Source organism: Pan troglodytes, chromosome 22 (assembly GCF_028858775.2).
Source record: "Pan troglodytes isolate AG18354 chromosome 22, NHGRI_mPanTro3-v2.0_pri, whole genome shotgun sequence".
Lineage (NCBI taxonomy): Eukaryota > Metazoa > Chordata > Mammalia > Primates > Hominidae > Pan > Pan troglodytes.
The window spans coordinates 44,966,564-44,991,373 of record NC_072420.2 but is presented as its reverse complement, the minus strand read 5'-3'; the positions used below and the strand labels follow the sequence as shown (position 1 = coordinate 44,991,373).

Here is a 24,810-nt window from a genome sequence, read left to right as displayed (position 1 = left end):
TCTCAAAAACAAAAAACAAAGAAACCAAGTCATAACCATGTCTTTCTCAAGAGTCAGACAGAGCTCACCTGGAACAATGGATCGATTGGAAAACCTGGAGGAAACAGACAATTTTCTAGCAGGAAAAAAAAAAATGTGATCTTAGAAGAGATAGAGAACCTAAACAGAAAAATAATCAGAAAAGAAACTGAGAAAGTTACTAGAACTATTACCAATTAAAAAAAAAAGGCACTGGGTCCAGATGGACTCACAGGGGAGTCGACCAAGCTTATAAGAAGTAGTTAACTCCAGCTACATAAACTGTCCTGGAGTGGAGAAGGAAAGAAAGCTTCCCAAATGGTTTTTACAAAACTAACATAAAATTGATATCAGAGCCTGACAAATATAGCCCCCCAAATAAAACTGCAATCAAAGCCTTAAGCATTCTGATGCAAACATCCTGAAAATGTTGCCAAGAGAATCCAGTATATTAAACTTGCACTGAGGCCAAGCTGAAATTCAAAACAGGGATAAAAACATGTTTCACTATCAGAAAATCTATTAAAATAATTCACCAAATTCATAGGTCAAAGAAGAAAAGGAGCTCAATCTTCTCAAAGGCATCTGATGCTTTGCTTTGTAAAACCTTAATGAATCAGAGATAAATACTCCCAAGAGGAAATACAAATACAAAATCCAGCATCATTCCTGACATTGAGTCACTGCAAGGTTCCCACTGAAAAAGGGTACACAGACTAGGGCAGGATTCTCATTGAATCAGGGTGGAGATTACGGCAGGATTCCCACTGAATCAGGGTGGAGACTAGGGCAGGGTTCCTATTGAATAAGGGTGGATATTAGAGCAGGGTTCCCATTGAATCAGGGTGGAGATTAGGGCAGGGTTCCCATTGAATAAGGGTGGAGATTAGAGCAGGGTTCCCTTGAATAAGGTTGGAGACTGGGGCAGTCTCACCATTAAATAAAGGTGAGACTGGAGCAGGGCTCCCATTGAATCACAGGGTGCAGACTACAGCATCCACTCTCCCACAGCTGCAGTGCACGCTGGGCATCTCACAAAAATACGGTGGAATGTTACTGACCTGACTGTCGGAAAAAACCAGCATATATAGTGGGCAGCAGTGGGGCTCAGGGCAGGGGGATCACGCTCCCTGCAGAACCTTTTGTACTGTTTGGAACTTTTAGAAAGGGTATGTTATGGACGCAACTCTGTCCCCCCTAAAATTCATATGTTGAAGCCCTAACCCCCAGTGTGACTATAGCATTTGGAGATAGGGCCTTTAAGAAGGTAATTAAGGTTAAATGAGGCCACATTGTGGGTTCCTAAGTGGATAGGTGTGTTCTCTTTATAAAAAGAGGGGTGAGGCCAGGTGCAGAGGCTCACATTTGCAATCCCAGCAATTTGGGAGGCCAAGACAGGAGGATCACTTGAGCCCCGGAGTTTGAGACCAGCCTGGGCCATATAATGAGACCCCATCTCAACAAAATATTATAAAAAAAAAAAAAAAAGCTGGGTGTGGTGGCACATGCCTATAGTCCCAGCTACTCGAGAGACTGAGGCAGGAGGATTGCTTGAGCCTGGGAGGTGGAAGGTACAGTGAGTCATGATTGCACCACTGCACTCCAGCCTGGGTCACAGAGCCTGACCCTGTCTCAAACATAAAAATAGACAAGGCACGGTGGCTGGAGGGTGTAAATTCCAGCCTTTTGGAGGGTGAGGAGAGCGGATCACTTGAGGCCAGGAGGTTGAGACCAACCTGTCCAAAATAGCAAAACCATCTCTACAAAAAAATAAAAAATTAGCCAGGTGTGGTGGCGCATACCTGTAGTCCCAGCTACTTGGGAGGCTGAGGTGGGAGGATTGCTTGAGCCTGGAAGGTTGAGGCTGCAGTGAGCTAAGATCGCACCACTGCACTCCAGCCTGGACGACAGAGTGAGACCCTGTCTCAAAAAAATAAAAAATAAATAAAAGAAAAAGAAGAGGAAGTGGCACCAGAGACTTCTCTCTCTGTCACGTGAAGACACAGCAAGAGGGCAGCCACGTGCAAGCAGGAAGAGGCCCTGGCCAGAAGCCAACCCTGCTGGTGCCTTAATCTGGGACTTCGGGCTTCCAGAACTTCGAGAAAATAAACTGGTAGTTTCTGCCCCATCTGTGGAATTTTGTTACAGCAGCCCACGCAGCCTAAGATAGAGCATGTGTCTTTTCTAATAAAAATAAAAGCTAATTTTAAAAACAGAGAGCTCTTAGAACATAGCAGTAGCCCGCGAAGACGAGTCCAGGATGGGCCCCGTTACCAGCACGCACGTTGAGCTTGACGTGGGGAACGGGCAGCAGGAGCCGCGGCCGGCCGTTGTGCGGGGGCCGGGGATAAAGCGGCTGTGTGAAGTCCCCCAGCAGCTCCCGCAGCACCTGGGCCACGTGGTGCATCTGCAGGCGGGGCGCCGCGGGCGCGCAAGCCGGGCACTCGGGCTCCTCCGCCAGCACCTTCTGCAGCTTGCTGTGGAACAGGCAGGAGGGGTCCAGGTTCTCGTACAGGTAGAGCAAGGTGTCCCAGGTGACGAACTCCTTCAGCTGCACCCCGTTCTCCAGGAAGAGCTTCACAAACTCAGGCTTGTTGGAGATGAGTGCAGCTGTCATCGTGGGGTGCAGATCTGAAGGCTGAGAGCAAGCATTGTGCAGTGACGGTTGCATTTGGTCATCACCCCATGTCATCCTGATCTCAAAGACCCTGGAGATGGGGGCTGCTGTTGTCCCCAACCTGGGGAGGATGAAAGCTGCCCAGGTCACCCACCCTCAAGGGAAGGGCTGGGATCCAGACAATGCGAACTTTGCCTGCCCTTGCTTCAGTGGTGCAATGCATGTGGGCCCAGTAGGCCCCTCCACGGGGTGCTCTGGAAGACTTACCTTCCACTGCCACTCATCCGTGAAGATCTCACTGCGGGCAATGTCCACGCGATTCCATGCCACTGCCAGTTTCAGCTGGTGGTCCCAGTTCTCGTGGCCAAAGTGGTCTTGGCTCCGTGAGGCTGCAGATGAACGGGTGCATATTGGGCCTCGATCTGGGGCTCAAAGCCATTTCCCTCCAAGGAAATGACGTCAGAGTCAGGGATGTGTCATGAGCCCTTGCCTCTCAACAATTCAAAGTGACAGGCGCAGCACCCAGTGACCTCCTCCCATACACACAGCCTTGCAAAAGCATGTTCCATTTCGGAGTCAGAATCAGTGAATCTTGGGGCTTTGGTCATCACGTCCACTCACTCCTGTTTCCCCTGCCCTCCTCCTGGCCATGCCCTGGCCCCTAAGCGACAGGTGGGCAGTAAGCAAGAAAAGGGCCTCACTGTTTTAAGAAGACATAGGTCTCTGGAGGGCAGGCATCTTACACTAACATCCAAAACTCAGGACTCAGAAGCCATCACATTTCCTTTCCTGCCTCAACTGCCTGTAAATGTTCAACAGTAACAACCACCTCACTGGTTCTCAGGACAAGTTATTTTGCTCAAGTAGTTTCTGTGTTCCCTTTCTGGTTTAACTTTTTAAAACATGGGTTGTTATTTGGGGAAAAAGAAAAAAGAACTTTGACCCTTACCTCACACCATACACAAGAATCAACATGGAGCGGTTCTTAGGCCCAAACATAAAGGCTATGTCTACAAAACTGCCATCAGAAAACAGAAGAAAATATCTGCAACCTTGGGATGGGCAGAGATCTCTTAGCTATGACACAAAGAACATGAACTATAAAGAAAAATTGATTAAATTGGTTGGGCGAGGTGGCTCACACCTGTAATCCCACATTTTGGGAGGCCAAGGCGGGTGGATCATGAGGTCAGGAGATCGAGATCATCCTGGCTAACACGGCGAAACCCTGTCTTTACTAAAAATACAAAAAATTAGCCGGGTGTGGTGGTGGACACCTGTAGTCCCAGCTACTTGGGAGGCTGAAGCTGGAGAATGGTGTGAACCCAGGAGGCGGAACTTGCAATGATCCGAGATCGCGCCACTGCACTCCAGCCTGGGCAACAGAGCGAGACTCCATCTCAAAAAAAAAAAAAAAAAAATTTTAAGCCTCCTGCTCTTCAAAGACATCTTGAAGAAAATATGAAAAGAAACTACACACCATGAGAAAATAATATCTGATGAACGATTTGTATCCGAATATATAAATAACTCTTACAAATCGAAAACTGGAAGACAAACAATCAAATAAAAATGGACAAGAGATCTGAAAGACATTTCAGAAGGAAGACAGGCAAATGGCCAAAAAGTCCTTAAAATGATGCTCCACATCAGTAGTCCTCAGGGAAATGTAAATTCAAACCACAATGAGATGTCACTTCACATCCACTAGGATGGCTACAGTTTAAAAGACTGACAACACCAAGTGTGGGCAAGGATGTAGGGTAACGCTCATCCATTGCCAGCACACAGGAAAAAGAATGCAATATTTTCAGAAAAGTTTGTCAGTTTTTTACGAAGTAAAACATACACTTACCATAAAGGCCAGTAATTCCACTCCTAGATATTGACCCAGGAGAAATGAAGACAAATAGCAGCTTTATTCATAATAGCCCCAAACTGGAAACAACCTAAATGCACACCAACAGATGAATGGAAAAACAACCTGTGGTGTATTCACACAACAGGACACTCCTTCACAGACAAAAAAGAACAAAGTTCTGACACATGCAACAACATGGATGAATCTCAAAAACAATGCACTGAGCAAAAGAAACAAGACATGAAAGAATGCATCATGTATGATTTCATTCACGTGAAGTTCTAAAATGGGCAAAACTAATCTAGAGTGACAGAAAGCAGACAGATGATTTCCAGAGCCAGTCTGGAGGGAGGCTTAACTACAAAGGGCCATGAGGGAATATTCAGGATAGGGGAGATGTCCTGTATGGAGACTGTGGTGGGTCATCGTGTCTGTGCTTGTTACACAGTACATTTAGAATTGAGGGAGCTTATTGTCTCTAAGCTGAACCTTCATAAAATTGATATTTTAAAATTCATTATGTTTTTAAACTGTGGTAAAATACATGTAGCATAAAATTTACCATCTTAACTTTTTGGGTTGTTTTTGTTTTTGTTTTTGAGACAGGGTCTTCCTCTGTCACCCAGACTGGAGCACAGTGCTGTGATCATATTTATAATCATAAGGCTTATTGCAGCCTCAACGTCCTGGGCTCAAGCAATCCTCCCACCTCAGCCTCTTGAGTAACTAAGAGTACAGGTGTGTGCTACCATGCCTGGCTAGTTTTTTGTTTTTTGTTTTTTTTTTGTAGTGACAGGGTTCTCCATGTTGCCTAGGCTGGGCTCAAGTGATCCTCCCACCTTAGCCTCCCAAAGTGCTGCGATTATAGGCATGAGCCAGCTCACCCAGCCAAATATTTTTAAGCGTACAGTTCACTGGTCTTAAGTACATTCATAATGTTGTGCAGCCATCATCACTGTCCTTCTCCATATATCTTTTTATCTTGGAAACTGAAACTCTATCCCCATTAAACATTAACTCCTCATTCACCTCTCCCCCAGATCCTGGCACCCACCATTCTACTTTCTGTCTCCATGAATTTGACTACTCCAGGGACCTCATGTAAGTGGAATCATATAGTATTTGTCCTTTTGTGACTGGCTTATTTCACTTAACATAATGTCTTCAGGGTTCATCCATGTTGCAGCATGTGTCAGAATTTCCTTCCTTTTTAAAGCTCAGTAATATTCCATTGTAGGTATAGACCACATTTTGCTTATCTATTCTTCGGTCAATGGACACTTGGGCTGCTTCCACTTTTTAGCTATTGTGGGTAATGCAGCTATGAACATGAGTATACAAATATCTCTTCCAGACCCTGCTTTAAATTTGGGGGTGGGGAGTGGCATATGTATCTGAGGAGTGGAATAGCTGGATCATATAGGAATTGTATTTTTAAATATTTAAGGAACTGTCATCCTGTTTTCCACGGCAGCTGCACCATGTTACATATCCACCAGCAGTGCACAAGGGCTCCAGTTTCTCCACACACTGGCCAACATTTGTGATTTTCTGTTCTTTTCTATAGTAGCTATCCTAATGTGTTTGAAATGATATCTCTTAGTTTTGATCTGCATTTCTCTAATGATTAGTGATGCTGAGCATCTTTTCATGTGCTTATTGGCCATTTGTATGACTTCTTTAAAGAAATGTCTATTTAAGTCCTTTGCCCATTTTTGAATTGTGTTTTTTTTTTTATTGTTGAGTTATAGGAGTTCTCTATATATTCTGGATACCAATCCCTTACCATATGTATGATTTGCAAATATTTTCTCCCATTCCATGGGTTGCCTTTTTACTCCGTTGATAATATCTTTTGATGCACAAAATTATTTAATTTTCATAAAGTCCAATTTATCTATTTTTTCTTTTGTTTCCTGTGCCTTAGGTGTCATGGCCAAGAAACCACTGCCAAATCCTTTGTCATGAAGTTTTTGCCCTGTGCTTTCTTCTAAGAGTTTAGGTCTTATATTCAGAAGTCCTTGATCTACTTTGAGTTAGTTTTTGTATATGGTGTTAGGTAAGGGTCTAACTTGATTCTTTGGCATGTGGATATCCAGTTTATCCAGCATCATTTGTTGAAAAGACTGTCCCTCTCCTCACTGAATGATTTTTGCATTCCTGTCAAATATCATTTGACCATATATGCGAGGGTTTATTTTTGGGCTCACTATTCTATTCCATTGGTCTCCATATCTTTTTGGGATTTTTTTGAGACAGGGTCTTGCTCTGTTGCCCAGGCTGGAGTGCAGTGGTGCAATCACAGCTCACTGCAGCCCCAACCTTCTGGGCTCAAGTGATCCTCTCCCCTCAACCTCCCACACAGCTGGGACTACAAGCATGAACCACCTTGCCCAGCTTTTATATTTTTTATAGAGACAAGGTTTCACCATGTTGCTTGGGCTGGTCTCAAACCCCTGAGCTCAAGCAATCAGCCCACTTTGGCCTCCCAAAGTGCTGGGATTACAGGCATGAGCCACCACACCCAGCCCTCTATGTCTTTCTTTACACCATTACCACACTGTTTTGATTACTATAGCTTTGTAGTGAGTTTAGAAATCAGAAAGTGTGAGTCTTCCAGCTTTGTTCTTCCCTTTCAAAATTATTTTGGCTGTTTGGGATCCCTTTAGACTCCACAGGAATTTTAGGATGGGCTTTTCTATTTCTGCAAAAAAAAAAAAAAAATCACTGGAGTTTTGATAGGAATTGCATTGGATCTGTAGATTGCTTTGAGTAGTACTGACATCTTAACAATATTAAGGCTTCCAATTCATGAACATGGGATGTCTTTCCATTTATTTATGTCTTCTTTCATTTCTTTCAGCAATGTTTTACAGTTTTCATTGTACAAGTCTTTCACCCCCTTGGTTTAATTAATTCCTCAGTATTTTTTTCTTTTTGATGCTACTGTAAATAGAATTGTTTTCACAATTTCCTTTTCTGATTATTCATTTTTAGTGTATAGAAATGCAGCAGATTTTTTTTTGGTGGGGGGGGAACGGAGTCTTGCTGTCACCCAGGCTGGAGTGCAGTGGCATGATCTCAGCTCACTGCAAGCTCTGCCTCCTGGGTTCACACCATTCTCCTGCCTCAGCCTCCCAAGTAGCTGGGACTACAGGCGCTCGCCACCACACCCTACAGGCGCTTGCCACCACGCCCAGCTAATTTTTTGTATTTTTAGTAGAGACGGGGTTTCACCATGTTAGCCAGGATGGTCTCAATCTCCTGACCTCGTGATCCGCCCGCCTCCGCCTCCCAAAGTGCTGAGATTACAGGCATGAGCCATCACACCTGGCAAATGTGGCAGATTTTTGTGTATTGATTTTGTGTCCTGCTACTTTGCTGAATTCATTTCTTAGTTCAGGGGTATGTTGTAGAATCTTTAGTTTTCTGCATAGAAAATTGATATGGTTAGGCTTTGTGTCCCCACCCAAATCTCATCTTGAATTATAATCCCTATGATCCCCATGTGTCAAGGGAGAGACCAGGTGGAGGTAGTTGGATTGTGGGGACAGTTTCCCCTATGCTGTTCTCATGGTAGTAAGTTCTCATGAGATCTGATGGTTTTAGAAGGGGCTCTTCCTTCTTCATTTGGCACCTCTTCTTCCTGTCACCTTGTGAAGACAGTGCCTTTCTTCCCCTTCATCTTCCACCATGATTGTAAGTTTCCTGAGGCCTTCCAAGGCATGCTGAACTGTGAGTCAATTTAACTTCTTTCCTTTATAAATTACCCAGTCTTGGGCATTTCTTTATAGCAGTGTGAAAATGGACAAATACGAAAATCATATCATCTGTGAACAAATAATTCTACTTCTTCCTTCCCAATTTATAAGTTTTATTTCTTTTTCTTGTCTAATTGCTCTGGCTTGAACTTCCAATGCAATGTTGAATAGAAGTGGTGAAAGTATGCATCCTTCCCTTATTTCTATCTTGGAGGAAAAGATTTCATTTGTTCTTATTTTTCTAATTACTTAAGCTGTAAAGTTAGGTTGTTGGTTTAAGATCTTATTTTTTAATGTAAGCATTTATAGCTATAAATTTCTCCATTAGCACTGTTTTTGCTATGTCCCAGTCTTTCACCATTGAACATGATATTCGCTGGGAGTTTTTCATATATGGCTTTTATTACATCAAGGTAGTTTCCTTTTATTCCTAATTTGTTGAATGTTTTTACCATGAAAGGGTGTCAAATTTTGTCAAATGTATCAGTTGAGATAATTATGGTTTTTTCCCCATCATTCTGTTAATGTGGTGTATTGATTAATTTTCATATGTTGAACCATCCTTGCATTCCAGGAATAAATCTCATGTAGTCATAGTGTATAATCCTGTTAATGCTACTGAATTTTGTATGCTAATATTTTGTTGAGGAATTTCGTATCAATGTTCATAATGGATATTGGTCTGTAGTTTTCTTTTCTTGTAGTGTCTGTCTTTGGTATCAGAATAACGCTGGCCTCACAGAATGAATTAGGAAGTCTTCCTTCTTGAATTGTTGGCGAAAGTTTGAGAAGGATTGGTGTTAGTTCTTTAAACATTTGGTAGAATTCACCAGTGAAGCTATCAGCCCTAAAACTTTTGTGGGGAGATTTTTTATTACTGATTCAGTCTCCTTACTACTTATAGGTCTATTCAGAGTTTTGATTTTTTTTATGATTTAGTCTTGGTAGGTTTTGTGCTTCTAGAAATGTGTTCATTTCATCTAGTGCTATGGCTTGAATGTTTTCCCCAAAGTTCATGTGTTGTAAATGTAATCCCCAGTATAATAATGTTGGGAGGTGGGGCCTAATAGAGGTGATCCATTACAGGGCAAAGCCTTCATGAATGGATTAATGTCTTATTTTGGGAGTGGGTTAGTTATTTCAAGAGTGGGCTTGTTATAAAAAGCAAGTTTAGCTCCCTCTTGCTTTCTTACTCTCTTTCATGCATCTGTGTGCTCCCTTACCCTTCTGCCTTCCAGTGGAAGGGCATGTATGTGCTGCCATTCTGGAATGACACGAGGCAGGCCCTTGCCAGATGCTGGCCCCTCAATTTTGCCAGATGCTGACCATCCTCTGGGAAGGCAAGGATGGTCAGTGATTGATTTATAAAGTACTAGGTAGTTTATAAAGTACTTAGTCTGTGGTATTCTGTTTTAGTCACATAAAACAGACTAACACATCTAGGTTATCCAACTTGTTGGCATACAATTATTCACAGAATCCTTTTACTTCTGTAGAGTCAGGAGTAATGTCCCTACTTTCATTTCTAATTTTAGTAATATGAATCTTCTTTCTTTTTTCTTAGTCCAGTTAGCTAAATGTGTGTCAACTTTGTTGATCTTTTCAAATAACCAATTTTTCACTTTATTGATTTTCTCTGCAATTTTCTATTCTTTATGTCATTGATCTCTGCTTTGATCTGTACTATTTCCTTCATTCTGCTACTTTTGGATTTCATTTGTTCTTATTTTTCTAATTACTTAAGTTGTAAAGTTAGGTTGTTGGTTTAAGATCTTATTTTTTAATGTAAGCATTTATAGCTATAAATTTCTCCATTAGCATTGTTTTTGCTATGTCCCATAAGCTTTGATATATTGTGCTTTTGTTTTCATTGGTTTCTTGATTTCCCTTTTGATTTCTTCTTTCATCCATTGGCTGTGTAAGGTAGTGTTGTTTAGTTTCCACAACTTTGTGAATTTTCCACTTTTACATCCATTATTAATTCCTAACTTCAACTTGTTGTCAGAGAAGATAATTTGTATAATATCTATCTTAAATCTATTGAGAGATAAATTAAGGTTTAATTTGTGGTCTAATATGTAGTCTATCATCTCGCTGTTGGTGTGAGGTTTTATGCACAACATCAAGTCCTTGATAAGGGGAGTCTCAAATCAACACAGAAACAAGATGAAAGTCTGGCCTTTATCACAAAAGTTCCCTGCTGATCCCAGCCTGGGCCCACTCTGCTGAGCCCTTCAGAATCAGCCTGGGGCCGCTGACCATGGAGGGTGAGAAGCCCAGCATCGGGCGGGAGGAGCACATATAAGACCAAGGCTTCCCAGTGTCAGGTGCCAGCTGGGTAAGACAAGGAGGCATAAGCCTTCTCTCCTGTGGCATGAGAAGAGGACAGTGATGTTTGTGGCCTGGAGAATGGACCAGGCTAAGCAACAGAAGTTACACAGAGAGCCACTACAGCTCATGTCCATCGCACCATTCCTGAGGCCCTGCTCTACCTCTACACTCTTTCCTGCATCAGAGGTAGAGGAGCTAAAGCAGCCAGCAAGCAGGAAGTTGAGAGAGGCAACTTCTGCACTCTTTCTTTCCACCCTGAAGTTTTATGAGAAATTATGACCACTACAAAGGTAAAAATGACACAGGCTGCACTCGGATTCCAGTTACAAATAAAGGAGCTCATACCTCTAACATCAGGTGACAGGCAGGCGCCCACCTGCACGTCGCCAGCTGCCCTCTGGCCAGGGTTTCTGACCAAGGAGGAATATTCTGGTTCCCAGAATCATGGCACTTCAAGACTAGAACTTGGCGTCCTCAGAGCTCACGTTCTGGCCTCCACCCCATTGCCCCCATGTTCCCTGACCCTCACCTTTCAGCAAGGCCTGCAAGATGGCAACATCCACGTCCTGCTGACCATCCTTGCCTTCCCGGAAGACAGTCAGCAGCTGCCGCCTCCGGACGATATCTTGGATCTGCAACAAGCATTTTCTAAGTGAGACACACAGTGACTCCTGAACCCCTGCCTCCTCCAGGACACATAGAATTGAGGCCCCGGACACAGCCAGAGCCTTGGGTCCTGCCTGCGCTTGTGGCCAGGACACCACCACATCTCCTCTTGCCCTAGATGGTGCAGATGAAGATCCATGGGGACCAAATACATCATGTTCGTGAGAGTCTGTTGGGTGGAAAACACAATCCAAGGGCAACGGATCTTCACCCTGACGATAGTGCAGCTTCATGCGAGGCTGCTCCTCCTAGCCCTCCTGCTAAGCCCAGGCCACTCCTCACCACCTGCCTACCTGCCTATCTATCTGTCTACTTATTTATCTGTCTGTCTGTCGATCGATCAGTCGATCTATCTATCCATCTATGCATCTATCCATCTATCTATCTACATAATCTATCCATCTATAAATATATCTATCCATCCATGTGTGTGTTTCATCTATGTATATATGTATGTATCTATCTATCTACCTATCCATCTATCCATGTATCCATCTATCCATCCACATGTATCTATCTATCTATTGTCTAGCTATCCATCCATCCATCCATCTTTCCATCCATCCATATACACACCCACCTACCAACCATTCATCCATCCACTTACCTTTCTATCTACCTCCCACCCACTATCTATCTATCATCCATCTATCTATCTATCTATCCATCCATCTATCTATCATATCAATTCATTCATCTTTTTTTTTTTTTTTTTGAGACAGACTTTTTGCTCTGCCACCCAGGCTGGAGTGCAGTGGCACGATCTTGGGTCACTGCAACCTCCACCTCCTGGCTTCAAGCAATTCTCCTGCCTCAGCCTCCCAAGTAGCTGGGATTACAGGCGCCCACACCATGCCTGGATAATGTTTGTATTTTTAGTACAGATGTGGTTTCACCATGTTGGCCAGGCTGGTCTCAAACTCCTGGCCTCAAGTGATCCACCCGCATCAACCTCCCAAAGTGCTGGGATTACAATTGTGAGCCACAGTGCCCAGTCCATCCATTTTATCACCTGTCTGTCTATCTATCTATCCATCCATCCATCCATCCATCTAATCTACCTATCATCTAGCTACCCATCTATCCCTCCATCCATCCATCCACATGCCCACCCACCCACCCACCATCCATCCATCCATCTATTCATCCATCCATCTTTCCATCCAGCCATCCACACACCCACCGATCATCCATCCATCTATCTACCACCCACCCACCATTCATCCATCCATCCATCCATCATGGCATCCCTAGCAGGTATGTCTACTACAGTTACTCCTCCTTGAAGCACCTTCCCCCTGTGTCCAGGGCGAGCAACTCCACAAACGCATCTTCCCATGGCTCCCACTGCTCCCAAAGTAAGCCTCAGCCTTCTCCCTCTGGCTCCCCAGGCCAGCCACACCTGGCCTCCCCTGCTTCTCTCCTCGTCCCCAGCCTGGCCCCATTGCCTCCACATAGACTCTGCCCTCACCGGGAGGGCTCCTCACACTCCACCTCCATGCCTAAGACCCCAACGGTGCCCCATCCCTCGGGGTCCAGCTTTCGTGACAACTCCAAAACACATCCTGAGCTCCCTGGCGAACTCCACCCTCATCCAGCAGCCAAAGGTCTCCTGGCTTTCAGCACCCCCATCCTCATACCGTAAAGCAGCTCCCAGCGTCTGAGCCCATAAAAGTCTCCTGGACTTCAGCCCGCCCTGTCCTCATAGGGTGAAGCAGCTCCCAGCGTCTGAGCCCATATGGACGCCAGGGCCTCGTTTCCTCGTCTGAGTCGAGCACTCAGTACCCCTACTTAACAGATGAGAAAGGCAAGGCTGAGCGAGGGTGGGCAACTTCTTCCTGGCCACAGCTGTCAGCCCCTGCAGGGAGGTCCCCGGGCCCCTCTGACGGGGCCGCCCACCAGCAGCAGCACCCGAGGGTGGCTCTGCAACTCCTCCACAGTGTAGACGGACACTCCGAGAAGGCGTGTTAAAGGAGCGCACTGACCCTGGCTGCATGGCTGGGCTCCTCCCCACTGAGCAGGAGCATCAGCGAATGCCGAGCCCCTGCTGAGGCCTGACGGCTGTGTGTGAAAGCACCACTTTCAGGGCCTTGGCTTGGCTATGGAGAGTGCATTAAAAATAAGCACCTTTCAACAACAGCAGATTAAACTCAGTTCTGAGAATTGCCTGAATAATTTATCAACCAGCAGAGAGAGGGCTCCAGGGCCCGCCTGACAAGTCCCAATGGCACTGGGAAGGAAGGAAAGCCGCCCTGACGTGGGGAGCTGAGCGGCCGCTCACAGCCGGACCGTGATGTTTTCACACACTGATCTGACGCTTGCAGCTACATCATGTTATTCTCCTGCCGGACAAAAACGCTCTCAGAAGACATCTGTGCAGAACGAGGTCACTCTGAGACCATCGCAAAGCACAGAAGGAAACAAGGTCACTGTGCCACCCACAAATCACCAGTCACAGGAACTCTGCTTCTGAATCGGCCAAGGGGGCCAAGACCTCCACCCGGCCCCTCCGACACCCGTGGTTCCTGAGGGTGCTCATTTTTAATCCACTCTCCACAGGCCCAATCTGGCCAAATACGTGTGTCCCTGCGGCCTGCAGCTGGGGGTCACCACTGCCCACAGAACCCAAATTAAACACAGTGGAAAGCGCATGTCAGCCACTCAGAACCTGGGGATGTCCCGGGTCTGCAGGAAAGACACAGACAGAGGGCTCTGCCGGCCCTGGCTTGCTGGGAAACTGAGGATGAAAAGGCCCCAGTGCCAGCCCCTGCAAAGAATCCTGCCAGGAATTGAGTCAGGTGACCCTGGAACCAGCAGGTACAGGGAGGGGAGAGGCTCTCCACTGGAGCCCGCCCCCCTGGTCAAGGGCTTGGTGGGGTGGCCAGGGCTGACCAACCACGGCCCTTCACAGCGGACCCCCTCTGGAGGCTGGGGTCATGGCAGGGGCCACCCAAAATCTACCCCTGGACTGGGGCAATGGCCCCTCCTGAGGCCACTCTACATGCCTCCATTAATTCACCTATGAGGCTACAATCTGGACTGGACCCTGTGACCCACAGCCCTTACTCAGCAGCTGCCCTGCTGCCCGACTCGGCTGAGGCCTCCCCAGCGCCTGCCTCCCACCCCTCCAATCCAGCAGACCCTTTTCACAGCACCACTGAGCCCAGCAGTGTTCCCAGCCCACCCTGCTGTGCTGCGGGTGAGGTCCACACCCCCCTTTCACGTGCTGTCTTGGGATCTGACCTCCGGAACCCAGCCAGGAGGTTTACCACCTGGGCCCTGCCCTCTGCAAATCGCTCTGGCACCCGCTCAGACCCGGTGGGTTCTCCGCATGGGTCCGTGAGTCCTGGTCCTGCCCACCAGGCTGACAGTGTCTCTGCAAAGCAGCCACATGCTGGTGACCGTCGTGCCCGTCAGCCTCACCTTTTTGGTCCACTCGACAATCCTGCTTTCCGTGAAGGTCTCAAACATCTCCTGGAAGAACACGCTCAGTTTCTGCTGGATCAGGGAGATAGTGATGTCCGAGACAGGCAGGTTGGCCACCTGGGCAATGACGTCGGCCACGCGGCCCGAGCCCTCCACGACCACGCAGGGGGTGCCGTTGGTGGTGGCGTTGTAGATGGTCTGCAAGGCAGGTGGGGGTGTGAGCCCGGAACTGGGTCCTCGCCCCGCTCCGATGTTTCTGAAATGGAGAATTCTCCAAGGCCAGCTAAGGGCAGGGCTGGCTAACACTACTCCGAGATCCACTGAAAGCACTTATTAGTTTGGTGGCGTCCCCTGCTCTGGGGGAAGAGGGAGCTGCCCCAACACACTGAGGGCTGCACACCTGGCACCTCTCAGGCCTCAGCTCCAGCAGAATCAAAGACTCCCAGCATTTTTGCCCATGGACCTGCAGACGTGAGGGCCTCGCAGCAAAGGGAACGCTGCATGGACCTGGAGTTACCGACCTCATAAAAGCCCACAGTAAGAGCAGAGCCATGAGGAGGGCCCCTGGGCTCCAGGGTGTGCTGGACTTCGGGAAGGGACTGGACACAAAGCCGTCTGGCAGGAAGGACCCTGCCGTGTGCATGAGCATCGGCCTGGGGTAAGGAGGCGGGTGCAGCCGTCCCAGCAGAAGAGCCGTGAAGGGTACTTGGCATGCATAGGGAGTGGGGACCCAGTGCTCTATGGATTCCCATCCAGCCTCAAGCCCCCAAGGCTCTGTTTTGACCTCCTGCAATCATGAAACATAAACGGGACATTGCCTGTGGTCCCATCCTTCACAAAAGCCCATACTCTTGCTCCAGATCCTCAGGCTATATGTCCTCGTACATTCCTACAGCAGGTGAGGTCACCTCGCACCCTGCACGCCACAAAGCAGTTAGGGTTAGGGTCGGGAAGGAAGGCCGGCAGAGCAGCGCATTCAAGCTGCCTGCTAAATCTGCGGTCACACAGCTGCGGGCACCACGGATCTGGGATGGGGGCCACGGCCCTGTACTTTGAAAAATGCTTCCTGGAGAAATCTTGGGGGCAGAGTTGTAGAAACCCCCCAGCCTCCCCAGCAGGTCCTGGGAGCAGAGGCTCCCCACTCACTCCAGGCCCTGGGGCCCCACCCTTTCCTTCCACGCCGGTCAATGGCCCAGTCACAGCCAAGCCCAGCCTCCTCCTCCAGGCACCTTCCTCCGACCCGTCCTCCACCCACCCAGAAGCAGCCCCGACACAGCGTAGATGCTCTTTCTCTTCTTCTGGTGGGCAAGCTCATCGCCCTCTTGCCAACAGTCTTGAGTTCTGAGACAAGCACTTTTGGACAGTCATCTGCCTGCAGCGGGACGGGCCCACACATGCCCCCTCCCACCTGGCCATACTCACGTGCAACGTGCCCGGGCCGCCCTCCAGCACCACGCACACGATGGGGATCTTGATGGCCACACCTAGAAAAAGCACACAGCCGAGTGAGGGCCACACCTAAACAAAGCACGGAGCCGAGTGAGGGCCACACCTGAACAAAGCATGGAGCCGAGTGAGGGGACAGAGGTGGGGGGCAAGACCCTGCACTGGGGGCACTCTCCCCTGCCCCCTGCCGGCTCCAGCCTAACCACACACTGAAGCACCTGCTGGGAGGCCTCTTGCCAGTGCTGAGTCGCCGTTTAAGGTCAAAGCTCCACATTCCCGGGGGACCTGCCTGTTCCACATCAATGAGCAGACTCAAGAGCCCCCCGCCACCCACACTTCCCCGCTCGCTTGCTTCCCATCCACCCCTGCCTGCTTTCTTGGGAGGGAGGGAGAGGGGCTATGGGCAATCAGAGCTGAGGCCCCAAGCAGGTGGCACAACCTGCCATGCGTGGATGCGAGCAGCATGCGGCACGTCCATCCTGTGTCCATCCGCCCAGCCCCACCCTGAACTTCATCCAGCCCAACAGCAGTGGAGCCTGAGAAGGACTTAGCAACCCCTTTCCCCAGGCAGCAAACTCTGTCTGTGAGCCCCCCACGGGCCCATCGTCTTCACACACTCACCCACACATCCCACCCCAGATGTCCTAGTCAAGCAGGTTCTCAAAGTGTGGTCCCTGGTCCCTGAACTGCAGCATCGCCCTCACCAGGGAACATGCTCCTACTAGTCAAGCAGGTTCTCAAAGTGTGGTCCCTGGTCCCTGAACTGCAGCATCGCCCTCACCAGGGAACGTGCTCCTAATGCAAGTTCTCAGCCCACCTGGAGCTGCTGAGTTGGACCCTGGGGCCGGGGCCCACAAGCTGGTGAGGAACCCTCCAGGGGAGTTCGATGCGCAAGGAACCCTGCAAGGGACCCCAGCCCACCCGGCCACAGGCCAGACACCTCCCGTTCACCATCTCCTCTTTGAACCCTCCTCAAGTGATATGCAAAACCCCGCACTTGACCTCCTGACGTCTTCAAACCCATCCCATCCCACCTATGAGGAAAAAGGTATCAAATCCTAAGTTTTGACTATCGTACATTCTGATTTCTGAACCTGAGGCCAGACCATGATCAAGGTTTAAAATAATTGTAGGGCCAGGCACAGTGGTTCAAGCTTGTAATCCCAGCACTTTGGGAGGGTGATGGGAGGATCCCTTGAGCCCAGAAGTTCGAGGCTACAGTGAGCTGAGATCACACCACTGCGCTCCAGACCCTGTCTCAAAAAAAATGTAGGTTGGCCCATTACTTGCGAGCACACAGGTGAGCTGCCAGCCCCCCCAGACCGCCCTCCCACTGGCTAAAATGGGCAAGAGAAGATGACCCTCCTGGAACAAAGTATAAAGAGACACAGGAAAGAAACCCAGGTGTGTTCTGAGGACGTTCCGAGTACCATGAACATCCTGGTCGTGACCAGCTGTACCTGACAGTCTGACCAGCTCACCGCGCTCTCTGCCGAGTGCCACGAATGACCTGTGACCAGCTGTACCTGACACTCTGACCAGCCCACTGCACTCTCTGCCAAGCGCCAGGCCTGTTGAACGTCCTGGTCGTGACCAGCTGTACCTGACAGTCTGACCAGCTCACCGCGCTCTCTGCCGAGTGCCACGAATGACCTGTGACCAGCTGTACCTGACACTCTGACCAGCCCACTGCACTCTCTGCCAAGCGCCACACCTGTTGAACGTCCTGGTCGTGACAGCTGTACCTGACACTCTGACCAGCCCACTGCACTCTCTGCCCAATCACCCTCGAAAGCAAGCTCCCCTACCTCCTCTTTCCTTGGTCTGCTCCGATATGAACTTCTCCAGCCTGGTCCTCAGAGGAATCTCCACCCCGTACTGGCCGTGGGTCCCGTCGTCCACGAGGATGAAGTGAGAATGGTTGCTGTCTAGGCAGGTCAGGTTCCCTTGGCCATCCTCATCCAGTATGTACTCGGCGGGGAAGCTGCCCTGGGATGGCCAGGAAGCATCAGACACTGCTTCTGGAAAGCTCTGCCTCTCTAACGCGAGCAGGCTGAACACCGGCCCCCACAGAGACCAGGTCCCAGTCCCTGGAATCTGTGGATGTGGCCTTATTGGAGAAAGCGACTTTGCACATGTGATCGAAACATGAGATTAACTTGGATGATCCGAGTGGGCCCAAAATACCATCACAGGTGTCCTTACAGGAGAGAGGTGGTGGGGGACACACACAGGAGAGGAGGCCGAGGGACCACAGAGGCAGGGGCAAGTGACATAGCCACAAGTGGAGAAAGCCGGACCCCCCAGGAGTGGAGGAGGCGGGGAAACAGACGTGTGACCCTGACTTCAGAGTTCTGTCCTCCAGACACGTGAGAGACCACAATGCTGCTGTTTCAGGCTTGAGGCCATTTGTTACGGCAGCCACAGGAAACGGATACAGGTCTGGGGTGAGGAAGTGGGCTGCTGCTGCAACAAACACCTAAAAATGTGGAAGTGGCGTTGAAACCGGCAATGGGGAGACGACGGGAGGATTTAGAAGCACCATGAATGGAAAACGTCTCAACGTCCTTGAAGAGAATGTTGGTGGGAATGTGGTATTAAAGGCCTTGCGGAGATGGGCGTGGTGGCTCACGCCTGGAATCCCAGCACTTTGGGAGGCCAAGGCGGGAGGATCACCTGAGCCCTGGAGTTCAAGACCAGCCTGGACAACATAGCAGATCTCATGTCTACAAAAATGAAAAAATTAGCCGGGCATGGTGGTGCACACCTGTAGTCCCAGCTACTGGGGAGGCCGAGATGGGAAGATCACTTGAGCCCGGGAAGTCAAGGCTGAGGATTGCACCAACACACTCCAGCCTGGGCAACAGTGAGACCCTGTCTCAGAAAAAAAAACAACTTGCAGTTAGGGCTCAGAAGGAAGTGAGGAGCAGGGCAGAGAGGGCTTTGTTGCCTCAAAGCAGGGGTCTCCCACCCCCTGGGCCATGGACTGGTAATGGTCTGTGGCCTGTGAGGATCTGGGCTGCACACAGCAGGAGGTGGGTGGTGGGTGAGCGAGCGAAGCTTCATCCCTATTTACAGCCGCTCCCCATCGTGTGTGTGACTGTCCGAGCTCCACCTCCTGTCAGATCCGCGGCATTAGATTCTCATGGGAATACTAACCTTACTGTGAACTGTGCATGCGAGGGACCTAGGTTGTACTCCCCTTACGAAAATCTAATGTCTAATGATCTGTCACTGTCCCCCATCACCCCCAGATGATGGGACCGTCTAGCTGCAGGAAAACAAGCTCAGGGCTCCCATTGATCCTACATTATGGTGAGTTGTATGATTACTGCATTATATATTACAATGTAATAATAGAAATAAAGTGCACAATAAACGTAACGTGCTTGAATCATCCCCAAACCAACCGCTTACCACCCCGCCCCCATCTGTGGAAAAACTGTCTCCCACGAAACCAGTTCCTGGTGCCAAAAAGGCTGGGGACCGCTGCCTTAGAAAATATATATATGGGCCAGGCACGGTGGCTCACGCCTGGAATCCCAGCACTTTGGGAGGCCAAGGTGGGCAGATCAGTTGAGGTCAGGAGTTCGAGACCAGCCTGGCCAACATGGTGAAACCCCATCTGTACCAAAAATACAAAAATTAGCTGGGTGTGGTGGCACATGCCTGTAATCCCAGCTACTCAGGAGGCTAAGGTGGGAGATTTGCTTGAACCCGGAAGGCGGAGGTTGCAGTGAGCCGAGATCGCGCCACTGCACTCCAGCCTGGGCAAAAGAGCAAGGCTCCATCTCAAAAAAAAAGAGAGAGAGAGAGAATACATATACTGGGATGAACAGAATTTTAGCAGAAAAATGAACATCACAGATGCTTCTGGTGAGGGCTCAGAAGGAAGTGGGAAATGTGGCACTGGAGACTGGAGGGAAGGCCACATTTGCTGCAGAGTGACAGAAAGCCTGGCTGAATTGTGCTGTGCAGTTTTGTAGAGAGCAGAACTGTAAATGATGAACTTGAAGATTTAGCCACAGAGATCTCCAAGCAAAGTGTTCAAGTTGTGGCCTGGCTTTTTTTCTTGCTGCTTCTCACAAAATGCAAAAGGAAAGAGAGAAATTGAGGGAAAAACTGACAGACGAAATGGAACCAGGACTTGATGATGTGGGAAATTCTCAGCCTATCCAGGTCGCATATAATGCAGAAAATGAAAAGAGATTCACTGTTGGAAAAGCAGACTCTAAAGAGAAGGCCAACGGCCAAGCGCAGTGGCTCACGCCTGTAATCCCAGCACTTTGGGGGCCCGAGGCAGGCGGATCACTTGAAGTCAGGAGTTCGAGACCAGCCTGGCCAACATGGAGAAACCCTGTCTCTACTAAAAATACAAAAATTAGCTGGGCTTGGTGGTGGGTGCCTGTAGACCTAGCTACTCAGGAGGCTGAGGCAGGAGAATCGCTTGAACCCGGGAGGCAGAGGTTGCAGTGAGCTGAGATCGCACCACTGTACTCCAGCCTGGGCGACAGAGTGAGACTGTCTCAAAAAAAAAAAAAAAAAAAAAAAAAAACAGAGAGAGGACCAAGGGTGTGTCTAAACAACCTCCTGCTAGTGATGAAGAGACTAGGCAAGGAGACTGCAGTTCACTCAACCATCTCAGAAGCCAGGAGTGGAGACAGCATCACAGGAAAGGTCTGCAGAGCCCTTTTTGTCTACTGGCAGAAATTCCTATGGCATTCAAAGGAGGACCGCAAGGTTTTCACAAATGTTATATCAACAACAACACTGCAAATTTGGACTGAAAGGGACAGAGACGGGATAAAATGAAAGGTCGTCAGACTTCTTAAAATCTTCAAGCAGACAAAAAGCTATAACCTTCAGGGAAAAGGATCGTCCTGAAGGCAGGGCCGTGGACACAGAGCAGGGTAGGGGGTGCCCAAGCCACAGAGGGGTCTCCCCGATCTTATCACCTAGTGCATTCTGCCTGCTGGGTTTTGGAATTGCCTGGGGCTGGTGATGCCTTCGTTCCTCCCGTGTTCCCCCATTGGGAATGAGAGTGTCTGCAGCTGTGATGCTACATCCGCCCTTCCCTTGTATTTTGGAGACAGGTGGGTGACTTGTTTTCTGGTCTCACAGGTGCACACATGAAGAGAAATTCTGCCCCAGAATGGATCAGACCCAGAGTCTTCAGCGTCCTTGACTTAAATGACGACATTTGGGACTTTTGAGCTGATGATATTTTTGTTTGTTTTGTTTTGCTTGAGACGGTGTCTCGCTCTGTCACCTGGGCTGGAGTGCAGTGGCACAACCTTGGCTCGCTGCAACCTCCGCCTCCCGGGTTCAAGCGATTCTCCTGCCTCGGCCTCCCAGTAGCTGGGATTACAGTCGCCTACCACCATGCCCAGCTAATTTTTTGTAGAGACGGGGTTTCTCCATGTTGACCAGGCTGGTCTCGAGCTCCTGACCTCAGGTGATCTGCCTGCCTTGGCCTCCCAAAGTGTTGGGATGACAGGTGTGAGCCACCACACTCGGCCAAGCTTATGATATTTACATGAGATTTTGATCTTGGAGAGTTTCTGCTGTAACAGGTTTGTAGTTGGAGGGGATCATTTTGTTTGGTTTGGTTTGGTTTGGTTTAGACAGAGTCTTGCTCTGTCACCCAGGCTGGAGTGCAGTGGCATGATCTCGGTTCCCTGCAACCTCCAGCTCCTGGGTTCAAGCAATTCTTCTTCCTCAGCTGGGATTACAGGCGCCTGCCACTATGCCCAGTTAATTTTTGTATTTTTAGTAAAGACAGGGTTTCCACCATATTGGCCAAGCTGGTCTTGAACTTTTGTCCTCAAGTGATCCGCCCACCTCAGCCTCCCAATGTGCTGGGATGACAGGTGTGAGCCCCCACACCCAGCCAAGATCTGGCAATGGCGTGAACATATTTTGCCTGTGGAGTGGACAGAAATCTTTGAGGTCAGAGGGAGGACCGCAGTTGGCTGAATCATGGCCACCCAAAGACATCAAGGCCTGCTCATGGACCCGGTAAGTGCTGCTCCTCATTTCCTTGTTTGGAAAAGCATCTTTGCAGATGTCAGTTAAAGATCTGGATATGAAGGCATCACCCTAGATGACCCTAGTGGGACCTACACGCCATCACGAGTGTTCTTACGGAACTCTTGGGGGAGATTTGACACAGGCACACAGAGAAGGCCATGGGACACGGAGGCAGAGACTGGAGGGAGGTGGCCACAGGACATGGAGGCAGAGACTGGAGGGAGGCAGCCACAGGACACGGAGGCAGACACTGGAGGGAGGCGGCCACGGGACACGGAGGCAGAGACTGGAGGGAGGCGGCCACGGGACACGGAGGCAGAGACTGGAGGGAGGTGGCCACGGGACATGGAGGCAGAGACTGGAGGGAGGCGGCCACGGGACACGGAGGCAGAGACTGGAGGGAGGCGGCCACGGGACACGGAGGCAGAGACTGGAGGGAGGTGGCTACCGGCCAGGGAATGCCATCAGCACCCAGACGCTGGAGGCAGCAAGGAATGCTCTTCCCCTAGGCCCTGGAGGGAGGTGGCCCTGCCAACACCGATGGCTGGATGATGGCCAAGCGACGCGGATTCCAGATCTGATAGACTAAGTTTCTGCTGCTTTAAGCCACCAGGTTTGTGAGCCTCGGTTGCAGCAGCCCCAGGAGACAGACCCAAGGGAGGGCGGCAGCCGGGCTGGGACACACACCCTCCGCCGTCCACAGAGAGGGAGCGTGGCTGAGCGGAAGCAGCCACAGTCCCATTCCGCCACCAACGGTGGTGTCACAGGAAGTCGTCTGAACTCAGCGTGGGGAGGAAAGTAAGGAGTGACCTGGGACGTCACCCAGCCGCTCCTGGCTTCAGTTTTTCAATTCGTAAAAAGAGCAAGCAAAGCCCAACAGCTGGTCCAGTCCGACCCTGCTGGACACATTCATGATTCTGACGCAAAGGAAGGCAAAAGCCAGGCTGGGGCTGGCCAGTGCTTGCTGGGCCCCTTGTGGGCATCTGGGAGTGTCCTCCACCTGCCCCGGGGAATGGACACACAGTGTCCGTGTCGCTGCCAGAGGAGTAAATCACCCCTTGGGGTAACGAGGGAACCTGCTCAGTGAGTCACAGGCCAGTGTTCCCTGGGCTTTCGTGACCACGTGGATTCAGGGGCACACACGCATCATACCAAAGTTAGTGTGTCCTTGGAAAATCTGGTTGAATGACTCATTATCTGTCCCAACTCAAGGCTCCGGATTAAAGCAACTGCTTCTCCTGCGTCCAGTTAATCAGAGGCAGGAGTGCTCCGTCCTCATCCTTGACGGAGAAGCTGGGGGTGGGTGCTGGCTGCCAGGGACCACAGCACAGTGGGATTCCCGGCTGCAGGACACCTCTGAGTACAGGGACTCAAAGTGCTAAAAGCTCCCGTTCGGGGTCGGATCGCCCTGGCTCAGCCCCACCCAGCTGCCTGCTGGCCACGCCCCCTCCCTCCGCTCTGTTAGCGGAACCCTCGCAGCGAGTGACTGTCACGTGGACCCCTCTTACAACCTTGAGGGAGATACCAGAGTCCAGCCAAGTTAGCCGTTTGTCCGGGGTCACCTGGGTCGGGGTGGGCCGGGAGTTGCACCCAATCTCCTGAGTGCGCCCGCCTCCCCCGCACACTCCACCTGCTCCCCGCAGCACCCGGTCAGACGTCACCCACACCCCGGCCCCTGCACACTCCACCTGCTCCCCACAGCACCTGGTCAGACGTCACCCACACCCCGGCCCCCGCACACTCCACCTGCTCCCCACAGCACCCGGTCAGACCTCACCCACACCCCGGCCCCCGCACACTCCACCTGCTCCCCACAGCACCCGGCCAGACCCACACCCCGGCCCCTGCACACTCCACCTGCTCCCCACAGCACCCGGTCAGACGTCACCCACACCCCGGCCCCTGCACACTCCGCCTGCCCCCCACAGCGCCCGGTCAGACCTCACCCACACCCCTGGTCTTAGGCTCCCCTCCCTAGGGGGCCGCACTCACCGTGGGATGGATCAGGCCCTCGCGGCGGTGGACAGTGCCCCAGGTGGCGACTCCGATGGTGATGAGCTCGCCTTCCTTGTAGCTGCTGCTCAGGCTGAAGTCCCGCACTGCCTCGCCTACCTGCTTCATGACGCCGGCGTGGGACCCCCCTGTGATGATCCAGGCCCCTGGGGAAGGAGCACGGGTGGGCAGGCCCCGCAGCACTGAGGGGCACTCTGACACCCAGGAGCCTGACGCCTGAGCCCCTCTAGGCTCAGCGATGCCCCGCCCCCATCAACGCAGCGCTCTTCACTCAGGGGCTTTCAAACCAGCATCAGGTGTAAGGAACCCAGGTTCCCACGCGCTCAGGTGGGGTGGGAACAGGAGCAGGCCCCGCCCCTCTCCCGGTCCCTGCCGCCTCCTCAGGCCCCAGTCTCAGGATCGCGGTTCTCAGCACCTCTCTGCATTCTTGTATTTTGCTTTCCCTTTTCCTCCCAGCTTTCAGGACCCAGGTGCGGCAGAGTGCTTCCTCGCTCCCAACACTCAGCCTGGTCCCTAGGAAGGATGCCCCCCACCTCCCACCCGCCATCTGCTGCTGGTGGTTTGCAGCCACCCCTGTAAGAAACACACCTCCGGCCGGGCACAGTGGCTCACGCCTGTAATCCCAGCACTTTGGGAGGCCG

The 24,810-nt window shown here is 50.4% G+C and overlaps 1 protein-coding gene across 10 annotated transcripts in view; it reads right to left on the bottom strand.

The window, feature by feature from the left end:
* Positions 1-24,810, bottom strand: part of TRPM2 (transient receptor potential cation channel subfamily M member 2) — a 137,763-nt gene that overhangs the window by 93,522 nt on the left and 19,431 nt on the right. For all 10 annotated transcript variants that reach the window (XR_010154459.1, XR_010154458.1, XR_010154460.1 and 7 more), the window contains 7 exons: positions 24,149-24,315; positions 17,935-18,115; positions 16,103-16,164; positions 14,678-14,878; positions 11,118-11,220; positions 2,903-3,024; positions 2,303-2,656 (listed from right to left, as the gene is read on the bottom strand). Coding sequence is in view for 4 of the 10 variants with exons in the window: in XM_024352442.3 (XP_024208210.1) it covers positions 2,303-2,656; positions 2,903-3,024; positions 11,118-11,220; positions 14,678-14,878; positions 16,103-16,164; positions 17,935-18,115; positions 24,149-24,315 (1,190 nt within the window). In the remaining 6 variants the exon portion in view is untranslated. The remainder of the gene's footprint in view (positions 1-2,302; positions 2,657-2,902; positions 3,025-11,117; positions 11,221-14,677; positions 14,879-16,102; positions 16,165-17,934; positions 18,116-24,148; positions 24,316-24,810) is intronic.